The sequence below is a fragment of the Thermobia domestica genome, chromosome 15 (assembly GCF_964235325.1).
Source record: "Thermobia domestica chromosome 15, izTheDome1.hap1.1, whole genome shotgun sequence".
Classification (NCBI taxonomy): Eukaryota; Metazoa; Arthropoda; class Insecta; order Zygentoma; family Lepismatidae; genus Thermobia; species Thermobia domestica.
Window position 1 is genome coordinate 191647453 of NC_137468.1, and position 23437 is coordinate 191670889.

A 23437-nucleotide genomic window follows, 5' to 3' on the forward strand; every position below is an offset into this window, starting at 1 on the left:
ATATTACTAGGTGACATAATAAGAAGCTTGATTACTGTATACTTCAATATTAGTTTCATCTTACTATGTGACATAATGAAGAGCTTAAATACTGTATACTTCAGTATCAATTCCATTCTATTAGGCGAGATAATAAAACCTTTGATTACTGTGTACTTCAGTATTAATCTATACTTCAGTATCCGTTTCATCCTACTAGGTAACATAATAAAAAGGCTTGATTACTATATACTTCCGTGTGAATTTCATCTTAATAAGCCGCGAAGTTATTGTGTGCCATCATTTCTTTATGTTTTGAAGAAAATTTTGTTTCATTTTATTTTCTCGTAAACTACGCACGAGAGTTTACGCTCAGATGTATAATTTTCTTCAACTCAAAAAGATTTATCGGGTGGTGTATGTCGTTTATTTTACAATCATTGAAAACTATAGAAAAACAAGAGGACCAGAAAACTAGAGCATTTATTTTTTTCTGTTGCAAAGTGTTGTCAATCAATGCTTTTATTCTCCAGTATGGCGTTGTGCTTTTACTGCAGAATCCGAGGAATAGAGTTGTATTTCGCCATTGAATCTTGGAAACTGAATCACTGTTAGCCAAAGAGATCAAGAGAAAATCTAACCTCTTCCCCCTCTCTCTTCCTCCCCCCTTCTGTATAAAAATGTTTCAGCTGCTGCCGAATTCGTGGTGACGTTTGACGACCCCCGTGGGGTCCCAACCAGCACGTGACTTGTCGACTACGATCACTCTCGAGTCCCCCCCCACACACACACTGCTTCGCCGCGCCGATACCAGATGGCAGGGCCTCGGCTCGAATCTTGATGGAACGGAGCACTTTTCTCACGATTATTCCAGCTTTTATTTTCTCCTATTTGTCTTCTCCATGAGATAAGAAACTAACCAAGATGGTAGTGATACAAGTATCTATTTTGTTTCGTAATAATTACTTGAAATTTATAAGAATTAGAATATGAGTTTGACCATATTTAAAGACAAATTTAGGCTTAACGAGCTATCATTACACAACAGTACTATTTATACTTGTCACACTTTGCTATTATAATCATACTGGTAGCCATGTTCTAAGTGATAAAACGCTCACCTCTTGTGTGTAGGGCCCCTGATTCAATCTCAGCTGGCCTTTGTGGTGAAAAGATTATTTTCAGTTTAACGTCTCACGATTATATCCTCTAGGCTAAGGGAGACGATGATTAAAACAAATTAATTCTGATGGAGGAATTGTGGAATGAAAGTGGGAGGAAATGGGAATACCCCCAAGAAAACCCACGAACACGGTGTTGTCCACCACAAACTTACTTGACCCGAAATTGAACCAGGAACCCCATGCAACAGAGATAAACACGCGACCACTGAACCACCGTGTCTCGTGACTTTCTGGTGGAGAGACACCATGTCCCTTCTCGACGTTTGCTCGTTTTCTTGAAATTGCTTCATTCCACCATCTCATTCATTACCTTCGCCACCGTCTCAGTTAGTCCCGGTGCATAATCGTTAGACGTACTCGTATATATGTATACTTTATTATATACAACTTAATTAAACCCCTGGAGTAACAACGTTAAAGGGTCAGGACCTACCAGCCGACTAGTAGCACTCATACCGTTGGAGTGGTCGGCTGCCCTCTACGTTAATGCTGGTTTTCTACACTGGAGTTTACTACTTTTTTCTTTCAAGTAGTTTCCCAGTTGTATATACTTCCCAGCATGTATGCGTAATGTGTTTACATTAAGGTGAGTCTAAACAACACTTTAAACTTAAGTAAAAAACACGTACCCCAGGGTGGGCGCAAACCACCAACCTTTGGGTTACTAGCAGCGTGCTCTTCCGACTTGTCCATGGAGGTGATGAAGAGAACGCCGCTTCTAGAGGGATAAATTGTTGAAGTCTTTTGAATTTGGCTAATCAGAGTGCTCCTTTAATCGCGTATATTCGACGATAACCATTTAGGATCAGATAAAATCTGCTCGCCATGTAATTTTATAACAAATGACGAGTGTCTGTTTACCTTATTTCATGGTTCTTACATATTCACTTTCAAATGATCGGCGACAATTGTCATCTAATAAAGTTGATGCGTTTGTTGCTTCTAGCACACAATCGATCAGAAAAAGAAGCAACAAATGCATCAAATGTGGGAGATGAATTTAGATCACCTAAATGGCGCATGCCTAGCACATCTTGTGCTGTTAGGATATCTGAAACAGTATGTACCTAAAGGACGTACCTAGAACTGCCAGATATATGTCCCAAGTGACGACATAAAAACAAATGACTGTTAGAGCGCGAAACTGAACCAGATATATAAATGCTATATTTGTGGTACATAGTTGCAAATATCAATTACAAGTACCTAAAACTGTAGGTAGCTGAAGTACATACTTAGCACATGAATATCATATGTGCCAAGTGTCGGGTACCTAAAAGGTAGCTGGGACACCTACATGGTACATGCCTAGCACATCTTGTGCTGTTAGGGATATAGGATATTACAATACTTTTGCAATTTGAAGAGAAAATATGTAATAAAGTATAGTAGATAGAAAGTTCCTGCCCCTCAAAACGGCTTTGTCATAAGTCCATACAAAATATGTGATCTTGAAAATATTATTTTCTGTGCCTGAAATAAATTCCTTCGTAATGGGAATCTTAGAAACCCCTTCAATAAGTTTAAAAAAAAACGTTGAAAGCAAGTTTCTATGCTCAGGAATTGTATGTGGATTACCTTTTCTTCCCTAATAATCTATCTCCTCTTCCCATTGAGGCATGCATCTTCCCCTGCAATCTTCATGTAAAGTCCGGCTCAAACGTTTCTTCACGTTTAAGACGTGGCTGCTATTTCCCAACGCCCAATCAAAGTTACACGAAGTTGTCTATTACTCGAAGTTTGAGGGAAATGTCATTCGTAGTTAGCATATCTCTAGGAGAAAAGGGACTGTTTCTAAACACACAGAGGGAAAGAAACTTGATTCTACATACAGTTGTTCATTATTTCAACTTACTTTGTTTATTCATATAGAAGTCAATCTGAAACTGTTTATTCTTCTATCTTGTTCGTTGGAAGTATTTACTTCGTTCTCCCATCTGTGGTTTACGAAAGAAATGTTTCACATTATACTTGTACACGAAAGGAAACGAAATGTAACAACGTCGCACCTAGACACCATTGGCTTTCGCTAGACGTCAAGAGATTTTAGCCGGGCTACTAAACACACTCCCAGTGATGCTTCTGTTTCTTTAGGGAAAGTGATTTCCCTCTTATCTCGCCCCCCCCCCCAACAGATATACTAATATTGATTACAGAATTTGAATAATAACTTTACGTCTTGTTTATACACTGGCGCAAAACCCGGGGGGATGAGGGAGGATTGTCCCCTCCAATCTTGGAACTGCGGGGACTGTCCCCCCAATAATCCGATTTGAAATGTGCTTTTTGAGAAATAATGTGATGATTTGTGTCCGATTGTCACAAAGGAAACTGAGATGAAATTGATGACCCCCCAGAATAAGCCTCAAATCTGCCCGCCTCCTAATGTTGGCAGTTCCGCTCCCTGATCCTCCACAGGATTGTTTTTCAACTTCACAAATATTTTGAGCTTCGCTAAACAAACACACACAAAAAAATGGTCTTACGATCCCCCCCCCCCCAATGTAGAAGACAGATTTGCGCCGCTGTGTTTATAACTAATGTGGTTACTATATACGTACTTCTTTCAAGAGTTTCTTTTTTATACTTGTTTACGGACAAATAATCGTGTCAAATGTGTCTGTTATTCACTGTATTTTTAACAAATTTCAAAAATCGAAGGAGCTTTTCTATTGGACTCATAAATGTATGTTCACGCATTGCTTTTACTAGGTATGCGCACGAGACAAGATTTCTGGCTGTCTCGTCTCGTAAATGTGCTGTAAAAGTGATGTCTCGACTCGAAAAATGTATATTTTTCTATTGGAAGTGCCGTGTCTCGACTCGAATTTTGTCAGGAAAATCCTGTCTCGACTCGTCTCGTGCGCATCCCTAGTTTTTACATAGACGCAACGAGTTTGAATTATTTACCTTTTGTTTGAAAGAGATGCTTTACTGCTGCTCTCGTTTGAACTTTATAAGGATTTAATTATAGTCTTTCAGGCTGGATAATAAAAATTCTCAGTAGTTGACAACGCTAATTTTAATAATTTTGTGTATGTTCACGAATAATTCTATAACGCGTAGATTAGTTTAACTTTTCTACGCCCGTCAGGGATTTGAACGAAATCGTAGATTCTTACGTTGGGGCCCCTGGTGACCCCTTGGGGGATCTATGGTGGTTATCACAGAATCATGATTGATACATCGTTGGAAAGCTTAGGGGACACAAATTACCGCCAGGGGATACTTATCCAAATTCCCGCCATAGAAAAAAATATTCGTAGAAGAAGAAGAAACAACATGTCCTAAAAAAATATAAGAAAAATAGAAACTGAGACTCAAGAAATTGGCTAAATTTGCCCCTCCCTTCCTCCCCCATTTAAGCATCAAACACACATACAGGGGATTACGATTTGGTGGACTATTTCATTTCTTCACATACTAAGTTTTATGAGTGTACCCCCAAGGGAGAATGATCTCCAAGAAACAGATACCAAAAAAAAAAAAAAAAATAACGAACTTTATACTCCCTTCCTTGGCAGTGGTACAGTCCGCAGCAAAAAACCCTGCAATATGAGCATGTAAGTTTGTTGTGAAATGACGAAGTGTTTTGCTCCAAAATAAGTGGGCAGGGGAGGACGCTGAGGTTTCCCCTGGCGTGATTCGTGTCACTTAGACGTTATGTTGATTCCCTGCGCTGTTAGGTGTAGTTTCACAATAAACTTACATGCTCATGTTGCAGGTTTTTTGCTGCGGACTGTACACTCCACATACGGATAAAATGCATATCAGCGGAAAGGGTCGTTCTTCAGAAATACATTAATACTAAAATTATTTTCCTAACTTAATTAGAGGCTGAACTTTTCAGGTTGAAAACCTAGACGCAACAGTTGCATCAATGGGCGTTTAAAGGTATAATATTGGTTCATGGGTTTTTCACAGACTGACCCATTTTTATAGGAAGTTAGTGTCAGATCAAGGTCACAGGTCATCTTGAGAACCCATTTCAATACACTGATAACGCAATGTCCGTACCTCATCATGTCTCAAGGTGACCTGTGACCTTGATCTGACAGTGACCTCTGACCATGACACTTGATTGACGCATATTTGGTCCGCTTGCGACGTAGAATCATAGCATACAGCTTCTTCTTTGTTATCACTTCGATTTACGTTTTTTCAGGCTCTTTCAGAATTTACCATTGCAATCCCATAAGGAAAAAAATTGAAATTTGACCTTTGACCTTATATCTCTTCAATCTATAGTACAAGTGACATGCTTCTATGGCGAAACAAAACTTATGTCCTTCGTCTAAAGTTACACCAAATTGCACAGCTTTACCTCATACCACTTTTGCACAGTGAACAAATGAAATTGACACACGAATTAATCAACCCTCTGTATATATATAGAGAGAGAGCTTTTAAGGATGTTTAAAGCAAGATACTATTAATAAAAGGCAAAAAGGCGTTAAAAGATAGTATTAATAATAAAAACAATGCTGAAGCCTATACAAATTCAAAGCATTAGTTAATATAAAATCATACTTTGAATGACAATTAAATTAGTTTGAACCAGACAGATCAATGCCCGCTAAAATTGTTATTCAAACTATGCTTTTATATAAGCTAATTTGGTTAGCTGGGGCTCCGCCCCGAGATCTTCGTGTTTGCTCTGCCTACGGTCTCGCATCTCTTAAGCTTATACAATAATTCTACCAAACTTCAAGTTTATTTTCGTATTTCAACTATCTAAAAGATAAGATTTTGTATCTCAAGAAATCGTCCACTTAAATAAATAACACGGGAATTTCTTCATTCCTCTGTAAACCAATTAAAAACTAAACATGTTCACTTTTGGGAATTTTCCTGTGGACTAGTCCCAGAAGGTTACAATCACGCCAAATTTCATCGATCCGATCCTGCCAAAAGTGTCTAAACATTTTGGCATGTAGATGTCCCATATAAATAACATGGGGAAGGTTTTTCAGTTCCCCATAAAACCACTCTAAAGTTGAACTTTTTAAATTTTTAGTGATTTACTTAGGTAATGCTAACGAAAACATACAAGCATACCGAATTTCAAGTTTTTATTTCAATTCGAAGTACCTAAAATATGAAATTATAGGTTAAAAAAAGGCCCATATAAATAACATGAAGAATTTCTTCATCCCTCTTTAGACACCCTAAAAACTAAAAATATTCACTTTTGGCAATTTTCCTGTCGGTTAATCCAGAAAAGCTACAATCATATCAAATTTAATCATTGTAGCCCTAGAGGAAGTGCCTATCCCTATAAAACCATTCTAAAGTTGGATTTTTTTTTAAATTTTGATGATTTTCGCTAACGCTAACGAAAATGTACAAGCATATCGAATTTTAAGCTTTTATTTCAATTTCAAGTATCTAAAACATGAGATTATAGGTGCAAGAAAAGACCCATAAAATAACATTGGGATTTTTTTCATCCTCCCTTTTGAGTGTTTCTTTGAGAAAAAAATGTTCCGGGGGGCATACTTAGAATTAGGAGTGGAGCATGTTATTTTCACACGGTACTATTCTATTTATTATTTATTATACGTATTATAAACATATAATTTTAGTCTCCTCCGGGGGGCACAATCAGAACTTCCGGGGGACAGTGGTCCCCAAAAACACGTCTGGGAGAAACACCTGCCCCTTTAGACCCCTAAAAATTAAAAAAAAAGAAGACTTTTAGCAATTTTTGTGTCATGCTAATTTTCAACTTTCCATGTCAAGCGGAAGCACCCATTATTTTATGTCAGTTCATGTAGTTTTTTATATAGATAATAGAATAATTTGTGTGACTTGGCACAGACTTCAGTTCTTTTATTGATAACAGTAATATTTAAGCTTTCTTAACAATTTATTCCCTAATTTTTAATTATTTTTATTTATTTTCTGCTTTTCTATTATCTTAATGTTTCTAGAACTTTTTTAAACCAGTTAATATTTTTTTCTTAGAAGTTTTTATTCATTTATATTCGAATATTTTGAGAAAGTAGAGTAATTATGATGAGGTATCTCTAGGTATTCAGCAAAAGACTTCTTACGATTTTGTTTCTTCTCTTTCGGTTGGAAATTTCTCATGAAAATAGCTTCGTAGATTATGTCAAAGATGTTCTCGTAAAAGAACGAAGAATAAGTGGGTGGGGGAGAAATGGAGAATATCAGAAAAGCGATTTTATTAGAGTTAAGGTGTCAAGAAGTATTTGATAATTTCAACAGAGCATAACAGATTATAGTATTATAAAAAAAAAAAAAAAAGCTATTTGGATGAAAGACAAAAGAATAACAAAGACAGAAAATTGAATACGTAAATGAACATTCTTCGGATGAATTAATTCTTCTTTTTTATTTTCTTTCTTCTCAAAAGAAGTTTGGCCAAAGATTTATAAAAGGCCTGTCACCGTTCTTTGCAATATTCTGTTGACTTCTCTTCGTCTTTAGAAGCCATTCTATAGAATATATTGTTGACTGGAATTATTATATTCCAATCATTTCCTAGAAACTTAGTCCGTAATACTTAGTAGCAGCACAACGTACAAAAAAATTTGTTTTTGATTTTCATGAGAACTACAAGTTTGGATTCGCGCAGTAGAAACATATACAGGATAGGAATTAGGAATTAGATTTCTGGGCTTTCGGTATCAATGGCAATGTTAGCCCATCACTAGGATTAGGATTAGGAATTAGATTTCTGGGCTGTTGGCATCTATGGCCATGTTAGCCCTTCACTAGGATTAGGATTAGGAATTAGATTTCTGGGCTGTTGGCATCTATGGCCATGTTAGCCCGTTACTAGGATTAGGATTATGAATTAGATTTCTGGGCTTTCGGCATCTATGGCCATGTTAACCCGTTACTAGGATTAGGATTAGGAATTAGATTTCTGGGCTTTCGGCATCTATGGCCATGTTAGCCCGTTACTAGGATTAGGATTAGGAATTAGATTTCTGGGCTTTCGGCATCTATGGCCATGTTAGCCCGTCACTAGGATTAGGATTAGGAATTAGATTTCTAGGCTTTCGGCATCTATGACCATGTTAGCCTGTCACTAGGATTAGGATTAGGAATTAGATTTCTGGGCTTTCGGCATCTATGGCCATGTTAGCCCGTCACTGGGATTAGGATTAGGAATTAGATTTATAGGCTTTCGGCATCTATGGCCATGTTAGCCCGTCACTAGGATTAGGATTAGGAATTAGATTTCTGGGCTTTCGGCATCTATGGCCATGTTAGCCCGTCACTGGGATTAGGATTAGGAATTAGATTTATAGGCTTTCGGCATCTATGGCCATGTTAGCCCGTCACTAGGATTAGGATTAGGAATTGGATTTCTAGGCTTTCGGCATCTATGGCCATGTTAGCCCGTCGCATATGAGGCATGATGTCCCTTGGCAATCACGCTATCCGAGGAAACGGAAGAAAGAAAGGACTGGGGAAGGAAGAGAGTGGCCTGGGACTTGTATGTTACGTACCATCCCGACATTTGCCTGGTGTGCATGAGAAAAACCCAGGAAATCCTCATTCGGGATAGTTGGAATGTAAAAAGCTTTTTATAATTTTGCGACTGAGTGCCCCCACCGGGAATCGAACACGGGATCGCTCGCAATGAAGGTGAGAGCTTTAGCGACTACACTACGCGAAGTCACAAGCTTGAATTAGAGCAGTAGAATCAAATAAAAATGGGAAGCCGTGTTAAGCTGTAAATCCTGTCTCTTATAGACTTAGTGTTTAAAAAGGAACAGTAGTGGCTGTAGAGTTCTGACAAGGGAGAAGCCACATCGACAATGGCGGTGAAATCAGCTTCTCCCAGTTTTAGACCCTCTAGTGACTTTTTAGTTTCGAGACATTCCTAAAATTATTATGTGAGGCACATATTTTACAGGACAAATAACAAAACATATCCATTGCATAGTTATATGTATATGTCCAATAATTAGATTAATTAAGATGTATTTAATTGAATCCCAAAGTAAAGTCCGAGCAGGAAAATACTTATACACGAGCTTTCATGTCGAGAATAGCATAAAACAAGGAGATGCGTTGTCGCCATTATTATTCAACTTTGTCCTGGAATACCCTATAAGAAAAATTAAAGATAATAACCAGGGCCTAGAGTTGAAAGGTATTCACCAGGTTATGGCGGATGCTGATGATGTAAATTTAATAGGGGATGATAGGAGAACAATAGAAAGAAATGCAGAGCTCTTATGAAATGCTTGTACGGACATGGATTTAGAATTAAATACAGAGAAAATTAAATACATGGAAGTTCATTGGGAACGTAATACGGCAAATTATGGATGCGTTAAAATATCAAATAATACTTTTGATAAAGTGAATACTTTCAAATATCTAGAATCAATATTAACAGACGAACATCATATCCACGAAGAAATTAAATGTCGACTAAAAGTGGGAAATTCAATTTATTATTGAGTTCAAATCTTCTGTCGTCGCGAATTGTGTTAAGGAGTTTTAAGATTAAAATATATAAAACGATAACCAGCCCTGTTGTCCTGTATGGTTGCGGTCACTTCCTCTGGGGAGGAACGTAAACTGAAAGTATTTGAGAAAAAGATCCTGACACGAATATTCGGATCCAAGAGGAACGGGAATGGGGAATGGCGGAAATTTCATAATGAGGAACTACATAATTTATACGAATTACCAAGCATTGTTAGGATCATTAAGTCTAGGAGGCTTAGGTGGGCAGGTCATATAGCGAGAATGGAAGAAATTAGGAACGTTTTCAAAGTTTTAACTGGAAATCCAATCGAAAAACGACCATTAGGAAGACCTAGACGCAGATGGGAGGACAATATTAAGATGGATTTCGCAGAAATAGGAATTCAAAGTAGAAACTGGATGCAGTTAGTTAAGAATAGAAGTCAGTGGAGAGCTTTTGTGAATGCGGCATTGAACCTCTGGGTTTCATCGTTCACTAATTAATTTAAAATATTTCACTCAGCACAAGGAACTAACGTTATTCGAGACGGAGAAAAAATAGGTTATCGACTGCTTTTTTCGGTAGAACTTCTCAATTTTTTTTCTGTAAATGTTTTTCGGTTATAAACTTACTAACTTACATTCTTATTAATAGTGTGATTGGAACTGGATGCAAAAGCTAAGTAATGGTAAAAAAAAAAAAAAAAACTAACTACAGGGTGATGCAAAAGTGTGTAAACACTCTAATAAATGGTATATATACTGCACAATTAGCTAATTGAAGCTGTAGTGACCGTCGTTTTCAATTTATTATGTCCTCTTAAATAAGGTTTGTAGGAAACAAAACCTAAGTGTAAGCCAATAAAGGATTAGTAAAAAGATAGATTTAAAGTATCAAGCAGTTATAATGTTAAGAATCCTAGGTGGATTTGTTTAGACATAGCTGCTTCCGACGAAACTGAATATTTCCGGGCTGAATATTTCTCAAGTTATGTCCCTAGCTTAGTAGAAACAGGAACTAATTTCAGAGTTCCCGAGGGAGATACCAATTGTATAGGGGGAGCTGGATCCTTCTCTAAATAGCAAAATTAAAACTACAGTAAAACCTGTCTTCAACGGACCCTTTATTAAACGGAAAACTGTCTTAAACGGAAATATTTCACGGTCCCAGGAATTTTGGAGAACAAAACGTGTAAAACTCCCTTCATTAAGTGGAAACTGTGTTACGCGGACAACGGAAAGAAAAATAAACATTTAACGGAAAATTCTGAGTTCCGGACTACAGCGTTTAGAAGATGTTTAGACATTCTGTGAGACATTTACATTACACTGTCTGCGATAAAATGTTCGTTCTTTTGTTAAATATTTCTGGACAGTGTTGACCTTCCCCAACCACTACTCATATTCACCCCCACAAATTGTCCTTAATCCCCGCAACTTAATCAAGAATCATACGGAATGTCGGAAAGAAGAAAACGAGATAGAGGAAGAAGAGGAATACGATACCCAGTTCCAAGAAATGTAGAATAAATACATATCAACATTCTCTCAGAAGTTTAAAGGAACTGCAAAAACTTGCCTTACGAAAAAATGATTCTCATTCACTTAGTATAATTTCTCAGGCTAAAGTGTATGCGAAAAGTCAATCAGCCAAGCAGCAATGTACACAGAAAACCCTGCTTGGCTATTAGAAAAATAAAGAAAATGTGTATATAGCATATTTTGTATTCATTTTAGTTTTTTTGTGTATTTATTCGTAAAAGAAAGAAGTACTGTAATCGAACAATGTACGTACAGCAACATATTTTCTCAGTATGTTCCTTTATAAGCATGTATTTAAAAAAAAAAGAACGGAAAGATCTATCTCCACTAAGCGGAAACCTGACTTTAACGGAAATTTTTGCAGGTCCCGCACGATTCCGCTAAACACAGGTTTCACTGTATATATTTAACAATATGTATGTATAAAACTACCCATTTTGTAGTAATAACTTTAACAATATCATACGTTTATAAGACTTGAGTAAGTTAGTTGGTATTATCACCTTATTTCTGTTTGTACCTCTCCATATGCACCATTAGTGGCGTCTTACCATTTCTAAGAAGTTCATCCACTTTCCATTTTCTTAGAAACAATATTGTATTTGTCAAATTTTAATCCATGTAAGAACTGCGTTCTTTCTTCCTTTCTTTCTTTCTTTCTTTCTTTCTTTCGTCCATTCTACTCTTCTGTTTATTTTTCTTAGTTGTTACTTTCTTGTGTTTCTCCTATCATACTTTCGACCGTTGTTAGTTGTGATTCAAGTCGGCCGTCGTCAGTAACACCAAAACTAAGAGGAGCTGATAAGCGAAACTAGTGTTCCACACCAACTTGTACGGATATCAACATAACGGGACTTTAGTTACTATAGCAAAGGAATATTTACATCATTTAGTTATAAAGAAATTTAAATAGTTGAATTAAAGAAAATCGAGAGGGGGGGGGAGAATAAGTTTCTCGAGAAATTAAGTAGGCCAAGAGGATGCTTCCTTTTTCTTCTATGAATAGAATAAAATATTATTTTCACTGCTAAATTTTTGTATGTACTATATCACATAAGATTCACTAGTCTTCAATTCTTGCCATTACAACTTCGGTTTATGCACAAATTAAAATATATTTAATTCTCGAATTCAGATAGGCAACTGTTTCCCCGTTTTGTACATAGCCCCCGAAACGAAATCCTCAATACGCTACTGCGCATACAATATTCTTTTATTTAGTTTGTTAAGAGCACCATCTTGCATCAAGATAACATTTTAAGGGGTCAATGGAAGAAGGGCCTATCCGACAATTTTGTGATTTGGAGAGAAATGCAGTTTTAACGTAGAAAAAAATTAAGTAACGTAGGTATTTTAGTTTGTAGAAGTAGATACAGAACACCATTGTATATCCCACAATACCACTGCATATCCCACAAGGCATTAAGCCCAATGAGTAACGCTAGGCGGCACTAGCTTATACTTCAACCACAAAACTCATGTTTCATGGAAGAGTGGAATTGGGCCTTCTTCCACCAAGCCCTTCATTTGATGAAGAACCTCCCCACCGTCGAGATTATAATTTTATTCTCGAGTAGAACAACTAAAAACGGGCAACATTTTCAACAGTAGTTTATAGAACTAATGGTACAGAATAGTTCAAATGAACTGTTTCCTAAGCTAAAGGTTCGCACAAGGAATTAAATATAGCGATTTAAAAAAAAAAAAGTTGTGAAAATACGTACTTACCTCTACAAACAAGTTCTTCAAAACTGCTTACAACTAGCGCTTTTCGTACGTTCCGCCAACTGTCCCATATCTTAAAGGGCCTCTTCCCTCGCGCCTCCTATCGAGAAAATACAAAAATAATTAACCAATAAAATAAGCATACAAATTATGTATTAGATTACACAGAATATATAATGTATTATAGGGAGCTAGCTTTAATGCGAGGCTGAGGAATTCAGAGTTGATTGGTAGGTTCCCCACCCCGTCGCCAAGAAACGGTCACTCGGCGGTCCTGGGCAGGGTTGCCAGTGCGTTGTCAAAAAATTCAGCTAATACTCACTTAATTCAAAGAGTTTATGCAATTATGTAATCCCTATCGAAGACGGGATACGTGGACACACGCAAATTAGGATCTAAAACAAATGCTTCAGTTTTTTCTCCCTCGCTTCTTCGTCGCACTGCACTATGACCTTCCTTATTACTTCTCTAGCTTCGCTGTGTGTATTTTGCCCTCTCTTACGCTGTGAAGCCATTGTCAAATGAATAATAAGCAACAAAACCGCAACCACAACAGCACACAACAAATAACCAACTCACACTAACTCTTCAAAATGACATTCATGTGACAAATTTTTAACCCTGGCAACGCTAACATATAGAAGGAGGAAAGAGAGTGTTGCAAGAGTCAGGCAGAAAAATTGTTGAAATTCTTCCCCCTTTACCTCAGCCCCCGCTGGTAAACAAGCTAGCTCCCTATAATACATAGTTTCAAATAAGGCTAACATTTGGGTACACTGTGAAAATAATGTTTTCACGTCTAATGGAATAGACAGTGTACGCTCGTTATGTGTCGAAAGGTTATACAGTTTTATATGTTGACTTAACATTATGAAGTAATTGCAAAGCTATCTTAAGTAATTAAAAGATAGCAAACCACGATTTAGAAAATTAGAAATAACACTCTTCGGACTGCCCAAGTAGGATCAAAGATATTGCTTACAAGTTAGCAGTATCTTATATGAAGATCTATGACCGTCTTCCCTCCATGGCAATCAGTGTTGAAACTAGTGGTGGACACAGAAACCGTTTTTCAGTTTCCGGTTTTCAGAAAAACGAAGCTGGCTTTTGGAAATTTTCAAAAAACCGGTTTTTACCGAAACCGGTTTCAGTATATTGATTTTACGGCATTGTAACATGCGTCGAGAACACATGAAAGAAGCCCAAAAAGATATGTAAATTCTCATAATAAGGAAGTGCAAACTGAAATCGATATGCTTAAAAAGCAAAATGTTTAAAAATCAAAACCTGTTTTTGTTACAAACGGATCCGGTTAAAACGGTCCGGTGAAAAAACCGAACTGGTTTTGGAGAAAAACCGAAAATCAGTTTCGGTGGAAAAGAACAAAACGGTTTTTGGAGAAAACTGAAATGTCGTTTTTTCGAATTTAGTTTTTTTTAGAAACCGGTTTGCAGTTTTCATAAAAACCGGTTTTGTCCATTTGAAACTAGAAATAATTTATTTCAAATTGTTTAAAAAGTATTGAATCTTAGCAATATTGGAAAATAACATTATGAAACCACATATGCAAGATTTTTTTTTTTGGACAATCGTTTGCTGCAGATCCAAAATTGAGATTACAGTTATTGTTATTAGGAAATAACGTTATCAAACAACATATAGCACAACTTTCAATAACGATCGTTTGCCGTTGTTCTGGCAATACCTATACCTATCCCATCGCTTTAGCCTTTCTGTTGTGTTTGAACAATAAATTGTTACACGCGAATTTCACTGCCTCTTTTGAAACTACCTTAACACCATTCAGAGAGCTCTACAGAGACCTAAACAAGCTATAAGGCGGTGCCAGGTCCGGATTATAAGGCGGGTGCATTAAGACCCAGCCAAACTCGATCAACTTTTTACAGGTTGTTAAAGATGTATACTGTCTGACGTTGTTGGCACGGTGTAAGATGTCCTTTCTTTTACCCACTTCCGATTGTGTGTGTGTTTTTTTTTTTTTTTTTTTTTTTGAATTGTTACGTGCGCTCGCGGTAATTGTCAACATTACAGGCCTATGTCTTACAACGAGATAATAATACAAATCTATATTATTAAATAATATTAGCAGCAAGACTTTTATAACAAATTAGAAGCTTACACTTCTTTTATTCTGAAAGACGACTACAAGTATTCACTACATCACAAAATATTTGTCGAATATATATATCTTCGTGTCATCAACTGCCTATCTTCATAACAATCATACCTTCTTGACAACCTACGATATATCCATGACAACCTAATCAACAAACTTTTTCTTTTTCAATATATATTCCTGCTCACTTATTGCGCCTCTGATCATATTCATTAAAACAAGTACAGATTGATAATCTTATTACATCATTATGATATGGCGCCTCTGATCATTGATAACATCATTATGATCGTATCGTTATAGTCTGGCGTTCTGCCGGTGGGAACAATGTCCTTATAATCCCACCAAACGCTTAGCGTAGCCTTCTTGGGCGGTAGTGTAGGCTTTGGTACAGACTGTGGAGCGTCTCCTTACTTCGACCACGGTCTTTTTCACATACTGTTCTCGTGTCATTTTTCATCACCCGTGAGCAACCGCTTTAGAATGCTTCGAGGTTTTTTTTTTTTTTAAATCTTTTAGTAGAAATATGTTTCAGATTGAAATTCGATCGAATAAATGTTTTTGAGTCAGATTATGTGACAGCACAACATCAAGCTACCTATTTATAGCTAAGTTTCTTCAAATGATTTAACACTATTGAGTAATGAATGTCTAGATCTTTGATATAACTTCTTACGTACCCGTCTTGATATACTTTTGCCAGAATATCAACCACTTTTGCTGTGATTGGTCACCCGCACATAACAAGGAGCATCTTCGACATCGAAATTTCCATTACGAAAGTGACTGAACCATCTTCGGTTGTAGCTTTTCATAACATATCTTGCGCATATACAGCTTAAATTTCTTAACGGTCCTGCACAGCATTTGCGCTTTTATGAAAATTAACATGTAAAATGTAACACAGTTTCGCGGAATGATCACTCGTCTTTACTGCACAGTACCTTACGTCTGATTCTAAGAATTAACACTTTTTTTCCACATTTACTAGCTTCAACCGACAACTGTACAATGACGTTAGACCTGACCCACTGGGACAGAGATTAAGTAGCCCTTCTCTCTGAATATTGCAAGGAATATTTGAATATTTGAATATTACTTACACGTACTATAAGCCACATATTTTACTATAAACACGTGTTTTCACGATTTGTAAATAAATAGTGTCAGACGACACACGGAAAATACATTTTCAGTAAGGGACGAAGAGGACACGAAGAACCACGAAGAAATCCGACAACCCCTCCACAGGTTCTCCCTCCAAACGACGGCTACAAAAGAGGACGTCGAGATTAAGAAGTCATCAGTGCCTTGTACTGGTCAAACACCTAGAATACGTAATCCTGAGGCCGCTATGGACTACGGAGAATTAACCGCAATAACTACTCTTAAGGCCGCTTTGGACTGGGGCATATTCCTATCAATCCGAGGCAGCAGTACACCAAACAGATCTTTTTTATCCAAGACTGAAAACATTTCTGTAGAGTGATTAGAGACTTAAACCAACATTTTATTAAGAAAGCCCATCACGGCGAAATTAAAATACCGCTAATTTTACAGTAGTTATGTGATATCTTCAAATAGACAAAAAGATGATCGAAAAGTGGAAAAAAAAGAGCTCTCTAGATAATATTATTTTACATGAGATACCGTTATCACGACTCATTCATCTGCTTTCGATTTCCAACCATTTACAAAATTGGCATTAATTTTCGCGTTTCTAAACGGTATCAAACGGAAAGCTACTAGGTGACTCGTAATAACGGTACCTCATGCAAGATAATATTGTCTAGGGCGTTCTTGTTCCACATTTTGATTATCTTTTATCTATTTGAAGATATCACATAATTACTATAAAATTAGCGGTATTTTAATTTCGTAGTGATTAGTTCTCTTAAGACGTTGTATGGTAATTATTTACGACATTTTTATAACAACACTATCCATGGCTTTGGATTGGATATTGCAACAATAGAAACACTAACCAAAGCTTCAACACACAATGTATTTTAAACTATAATGTGTTACGGTTTCGGATATCTACCATATCCTTCATCAGACTATCTGATGAAGAATAGTGTCTGATGAAGGATATGTTAGATATCCGAAACCGTAACACATTATAGTTTAAAATACAGTGTGTGTTGAAGACATTTTTATGATAGAAAGCTGAAGGGCTAAAATTCCTGTGTACATTATTGACTCTACCTATAGAATATTACAATATATATATGTATATTTCTTCTTGGTACACTAATATAGAAGGTCAATACAACTAAGATGGCCAAAGTTTCTGAGTTCACCTGCTCACGACAATCCCTTCCTCCACCAACGGTTATGCTGGATGTGGTGGCCACGAGCCTAGACTATCGCCCTCGAGCGCAATTTTCACTGAACCAGTTCGCGTCGAAGGTGTGAGGGAAATTGTAGACCAAACCGCTTGACAAGGTTTCCAGAGCCCCGCTATGGTGGTGGGACGCCTTCGCGCGAGGCCTTGTTTCAGAAGGCCAAAGGCTCAGAAATCTATCGGCGACGCATCTGGTTACTTCACAGGTATGGACGAGAAAGATATGACAGACACACCAGTCTTCGTGGCCATACGCTGATAATATGCGACAGAACTGCGAGCACTGTGACTGGATGCTTGTCCGTGTGGGTGCACATCTTTCGGGTGTCCCTGACATACAACTGTGTGATGTGCGTTGTGTATAAGGGTTCCATGATGTTCACTTGAAAGTAGGCTGCATTTACCTTGGGCTTCGAATCCACACGATGCATTGACAACTTCTCACGGGCGCAGAAACCATGAAGCCTTTCGAAAACTTCTCACGACATTCACGGACGAACTTCTCGCTGCCCTTCGCATCATGTGGTGAATGAAAAATGGCCCTGAGCTTATTGGTGTCATCAAGGTAGATCCAGACTTCATCCAGAATGACAACCCACTATTATTTGTCACCTGAGAGGTATTGTTTATACAACTTTCTTCGTTCGTGAATCTCTCTTGAATGTGCTTTGGTGAGAACTTATGTCCCATCGCCTTTGACGTTTCTTCAGTCCCTAATTATCCTTTATGATACAACACACTGTGCTCTGTGATATCCTGCATGAGGTGGCAAACTTGCTTTGGGTGGGTGGGTTCTCCTTCACAACTGGTGCCCTGATGTTTCTCACAACGCGTGGTGTCCTGGCTGGACATACCCGTCTTCTTTTCACTCTCACGACTTCATCTTGATATTTAGGGCCAGTGCTTTCGCATCGCTTGCGTACCTTTGCTACTGTACGACTGCTGATATTGTTGCCCCTTGCCGCACATATTTTTACAATCGCTGACGTACTGAATTGTGCTTCGGAAAGTGCACGTGTCACTTTAACAGACATAAGAACTGTTCACCACAACAACTTCCACACAGCATTGTACGTGACTCATTATTGCATTCACAGGAAACTGACTTCTGTTCTTTCTCCTACGCTGTACTCGTTATCAGCACTGTAAAATTGGCCACCTTTGCTGAATTGACCTTCTGTAGCAGAGTAAAGATATTAACTAAACAACAAACACGATAACACTGCATCCCGCATTGGCAGAATGTTAATTACTCTACACCTAGGCGGCTCTGAAGCTTAAACACAATAAATTCGCTTTAAGTTGTGAAAACTGAGTTAATTTTCTCTTAAAGATTCATTGGTTTCTTCAAAGATTTATAAGCATATACTTCATATCTCACTTTTTTACATTTTCTTTTTTATAATACTGTATGGATGATATATTAATAACTGACAATAATAAAACATATTTGTTTTAAGTATAATTACAGGACTGTTTCGTTTATAATTTATAATATTTTTTGTCTTCTGCTAAGCTTCTGCTAAGAACGGGAATTTCTGTTGGTTTATAAAACATTTTGGACATAAAATCATTAAAACTTCAAGACCACATTTTGAAACTTTATATACATAAAATGAGTTGACTGTCAGTGTAAGATATAAGTACTCAATAATGTGTCTTCTACTGTACTTCAGTTGATGTGTTAATCATGATTGGTAATCGAAAGCAGATATCCTCTCCCCTTTTTTTTCTGAATTCTAATGATGAACTTAAAAACAGTGAAGGATATAAGAAATATGAAAAGTAAACCAAATAATGTCCACAAAATTGTGTGAAATAAATTAATAACTGTTTCAAATGCTTTCCTTATAGACTAAAAATGTTGATGCGCACCAGAAACAGTTCGTATCCAGGGGGATCTATGGGGGCCGGGCACCCCTAAATTTTTGCTGGCCCCAAAAATTTTCCTGTATGCTTGCCAATGAACTATAATATGGTTGGATCGGGCTCCCCTTATTTCAGCCGCTCCCCCTACATTTTTGAGCTGGCTACCGGCCTGCACCAGAAGATAAGGTTAACGATATAAAAGACGGATATTTGACCAACTCCCGTAATACCATATGAAAATTCTATTAGGGGATTTCATTGCGAAGGTAGGACGAGAAGATATTTTTAAACCGATTATAGGGAACGAAAGCCTGCATAAGGAAAGTAATAACAACGGCGTTAGCCTCGTGAACTTTGCAACATCCAAAAAACCTTTTTGTGAAGAGCTCAAAATTTCCATATCGCGACGTCGATAAATATACTTGGACCTCACCAGACGGAAAAGCATATAATCAAATTGATCACGTTTTAGTAGGTAGAAGAGGACACTCTAGCATAATTGATGTTCGGTCGTTTAGAGGAGCCGACTACGACACTGATCACTACCTGGTAGCAGCCATAATAAAAGAGAGATTATCGTTGAATAAAGGAAATATTCAATGTCTGAAAACAGAGAAATTTAATTTTAAGAAGTTAGAGGAGAGATTTCTAGGTTTTAGATGGCTTGGAGTGCACTAGTGTTGAGGATATTGGTTTGAAGTTAGCAAGAGCATTTAATTTTCAACAAAAGAAAACTTCCAAATTTATAGGAACAAACAATGGTTCCACGAGGAATGGGTAAACTAGCAGAAAAGAGAAAACATGCAAAACTCTGTTGGCTACAAAATCCGAACGATATATCTGCACAAAATTTCATTGACATCGGGCGGGAAACTTCCGAAACTTTTAGAAGAAAGTAATTCGAATTTTGAAATCTAAAATTAATGAACTTGAAGATAATAGTAAAACCAAAACCATTCAGGACATACATAAGAGCATCAAAGAATTTAAGAAAGGCTATCAACCCCGCACTTATATGATAACAAAAGGCGACGGAACAATTCTCACTGAAAGATATAGCGTCTTCAATAGACGAAAAGATTTCTTTGATGATTTGCTTAACATGGAGCTAAAAAGGGATATGCACTATATTCCAGAGTCTAATCGGACAGAAGTAGAAAGCGCAATAAAGAAATTAAAGAAACACTAATCTCTGGGTGCAGACGAAAGTTCGCTTGAGTTAACTTTAGCTGGAGGGAAGCAATTGTGGAACAAGATACACAACTTCATTCTCCTTATCTGGAACAAGGAGGAATTGCCACAAAATTCCAAAGAAACAATCACTGTACCAATTCACAAGAAAGGCGACAAAACTGATTGTAATAATTATGGAAGTATTTCTCTTCTGTCAACATTCCATAAAATCCTCTCAAACAGTCTATTAGCAAGACTGATCCCATATGCATACGAAATTATTCGAGATTATAATTTAGACAAAATCGATCAACTATCGATCAGATATTTACCATTCGACAAATACTCTAAAAGAAATGGAACACAATACCCCAGCACATAAATTATTTATAGTTTTTAAAAAGGTTATGTCTCGGTTAAGAGGAACACATTATATAACGTTCTCACACAATCTGGAATACCAAGAAAGGACGGATTAATTTGGAATACCAGAATTAAATTAATTAGGATGTGTTTAAATGAATCACAAAGTTAATCTCATGCAGGAAAATTATTGTCCAGCAGATTTCACGTCGACACTGATTTGAGATGAATTGTCCCCATTATTATTCAACTTTGTTCTGCATTACACTATAAGGGAAATAAAAGATAGCAACCAGGGCCTAAATTTGAATAATATTCACCAAGTTATAGCTTATATTGATCACGTAAATATGATAGGGTATGATAGGAGAATAGTAGAAAGAAATACAGAAATGTTATTACTTATTTGCAGGGACATGGGTTTAGAAATAAATACAGAGAGAACTAAATACATGGATGTTCGTCGGGATCGTAATACTGCAAATTATGGATGCGGTAAAATATCATATAATACTTTTGATAAAGTGGATACTTTCAAACATCTAGGATCAATATTAACAAACGAATACCATATTCACGATGAAATTATGTGTCGACAAAAAGCAGAGAATTCGTGTTATTATTCAGCTCAAAATCTCTTATCGTCGCGAATTCTGTCGAAGAATTTGAAGCTTAAAATATATAAAACGATAATCATACCTGTTGTTCTGTATGGTTGTGAAACATGGTTGCTTATTCTGAGGGAAGAACGTAGACTGAGAGTATTTGAGAACAAGATCCCGAGAAGAATATTCCGACCTAAGCGGAATGGGAATGGGAAATACTGGAAATTTCATAATGAGGAACTACATAATTTGTACGGTTTACCAAACATTGTTAGGGTCATCAAATCTAGAAGGCTTAGGTAGGCAGGTCATGTAGCTAGGATGGAAGAAGGTAGGAGCGCTTTGAAAGTTTTAACTGGAAGACCAATCGGAAAACGACCATTAGGAAGACCTAGGAGCAGATGGGAGGACAATATTAACATGGATCTCCGAGAGATAGGAATATGAAGTAGAAACTGGATCCAATTGGCTAAGGATAGAAGCCAATGGAAAGCTTCTGTGGATACGGCATTAAACCTTCGGGTTCCATAGACCATAGAGTTAGTTTAATGAATCTACAGCTACTAAAGATTTTACATAAAGATTTATTAATGAATTAAAAATATTTATATTTCATTTCTTTATTTATATGTAATATATGTATGTATGTGTTTATGTATATGTCTTAGATTCGCCTATATTCTAACTCTAGTAGCCGTCAAAAAAGTGTGGAAATACTATTGTACAGTTAATTTATAATAGTGTTAATTACAATTCATTCTTGAGAGAATACTTAAATTGAGACATACGGCTAAACAACGGACCAATGCCACAGAACAAATTGTGCAAAAGAGACAATTTATAAAGCTCCAGCTCTTGTTTCACATATCTAGAATAGACTTTGTATATGACCCTTGATCCATTTAACTTTGCATAAACGGAAATAGTCTATCGCTAACACTGTCGCCTTTAGTGCGAGGTGTCCCGGGTTCGATTTCCGGTAAGGGCACTTGTTCCAAAAAGTGTAAAAAGCTTTTTCAGTCTAGCCATCCTGAGTGAGGTATTCCTCATTCACACGAAGCAAATGCCGGGATAGTACCTAACATACAGATCCCAAGCCGCTTCCTTCCTTCCCCAATCCTTTCTTCCTTCCCTTTCCCCGGATTGTGTGCTCGGCGAGGGACGTCATCCCTCAAAACGTGACGGGCTAAATGGCCATCGATGCCGAGAGTCCAGAAATCTAAATCCTAAAGATAAATGTAGAGGTTTGATTAGTTGTTGTTAGGCAGATAAACTATGGGATTCCTACTGTGACTCGCCAACTGAAGGCTGTTTTAGTACAATCCAACTTGAAAGCAGAACGTTTGCTGTCACTCATTTGGACTAGGAACGTTTATAGTGAAGCTTCTTCTTCTTCAAAGAAATAGATTCCTAGCAACCCCACTGACAGATAGGTCATGACTTTGAAAACGGACTCACAAATCGAGGGTACTGTACTTTCTCGCACTGTAACTAGCATCTTCCCGCCATTAGGTTTCCTGTTGTCCTATGGCAGGGTTGCCCTGTGTATCCAATGGAGTGCATGGTTACGTGGTATGTTGGAACCTCTTGCAACTCATGCCATGTTTTACCGACGGATAAATGCAAACTCAGACCAGGAAAATCACCATTTTTGTTGTGCTTACGAACCGATTCTCCATATCTTTATTTCTTTATTTTAAATACTGTTATTCTGTTTTGTTTTGTTTTTTCTGTCTCACAGACACGAAAGAATGAAAATTTTATTCAACTGGCATTATATATTATCATGAACGAATTGTGATGGCATATTTACAGCTTTATATATAATTTCCTACTTCTTGCAAGCAGCCTTAATCAGAACCTATGACTAAATTTTCTGCATACGTACGCTTGATATTAAGAACTGGATTCGTTGTCACAGTGGAGCGATAGCGTATGCTGAAGCAGGAATTTTGAAAATTCTTTGGGTCTGAGAGGAAACTTCTGAGTTTATAACGCCCTTGGATATGGACAATCGAGAGAACGGAGACCACAGTTGAATTGATGCTGAGACAAG

The 23437-nt window shown here is 37.1% G+C and overlaps 1 protein-coding gene across 2 annotated transcripts in view; it reads right to left on the reverse strand.

The window, feature by feature from the left end:
* Drep2 (DNA fragmentation factor-related protein 2) overlaps positions 1-23437 on the reverse strand; it is a 251070-nt gene that overhangs the window by 102999 nt on the left and 124634 nt on the right. For both annotated transcript variants that reach the window (XM_081740609.1, XM_081740608.1), the window contains exon 2: positions 12891-12987. In XM_081740609.1, the coding sequence (XP_081596735.1) occupies positions 12891-12987 (97 nt within the window). The remainder of the gene's footprint in view (positions 1-12890; positions 12988-23437) is intronic.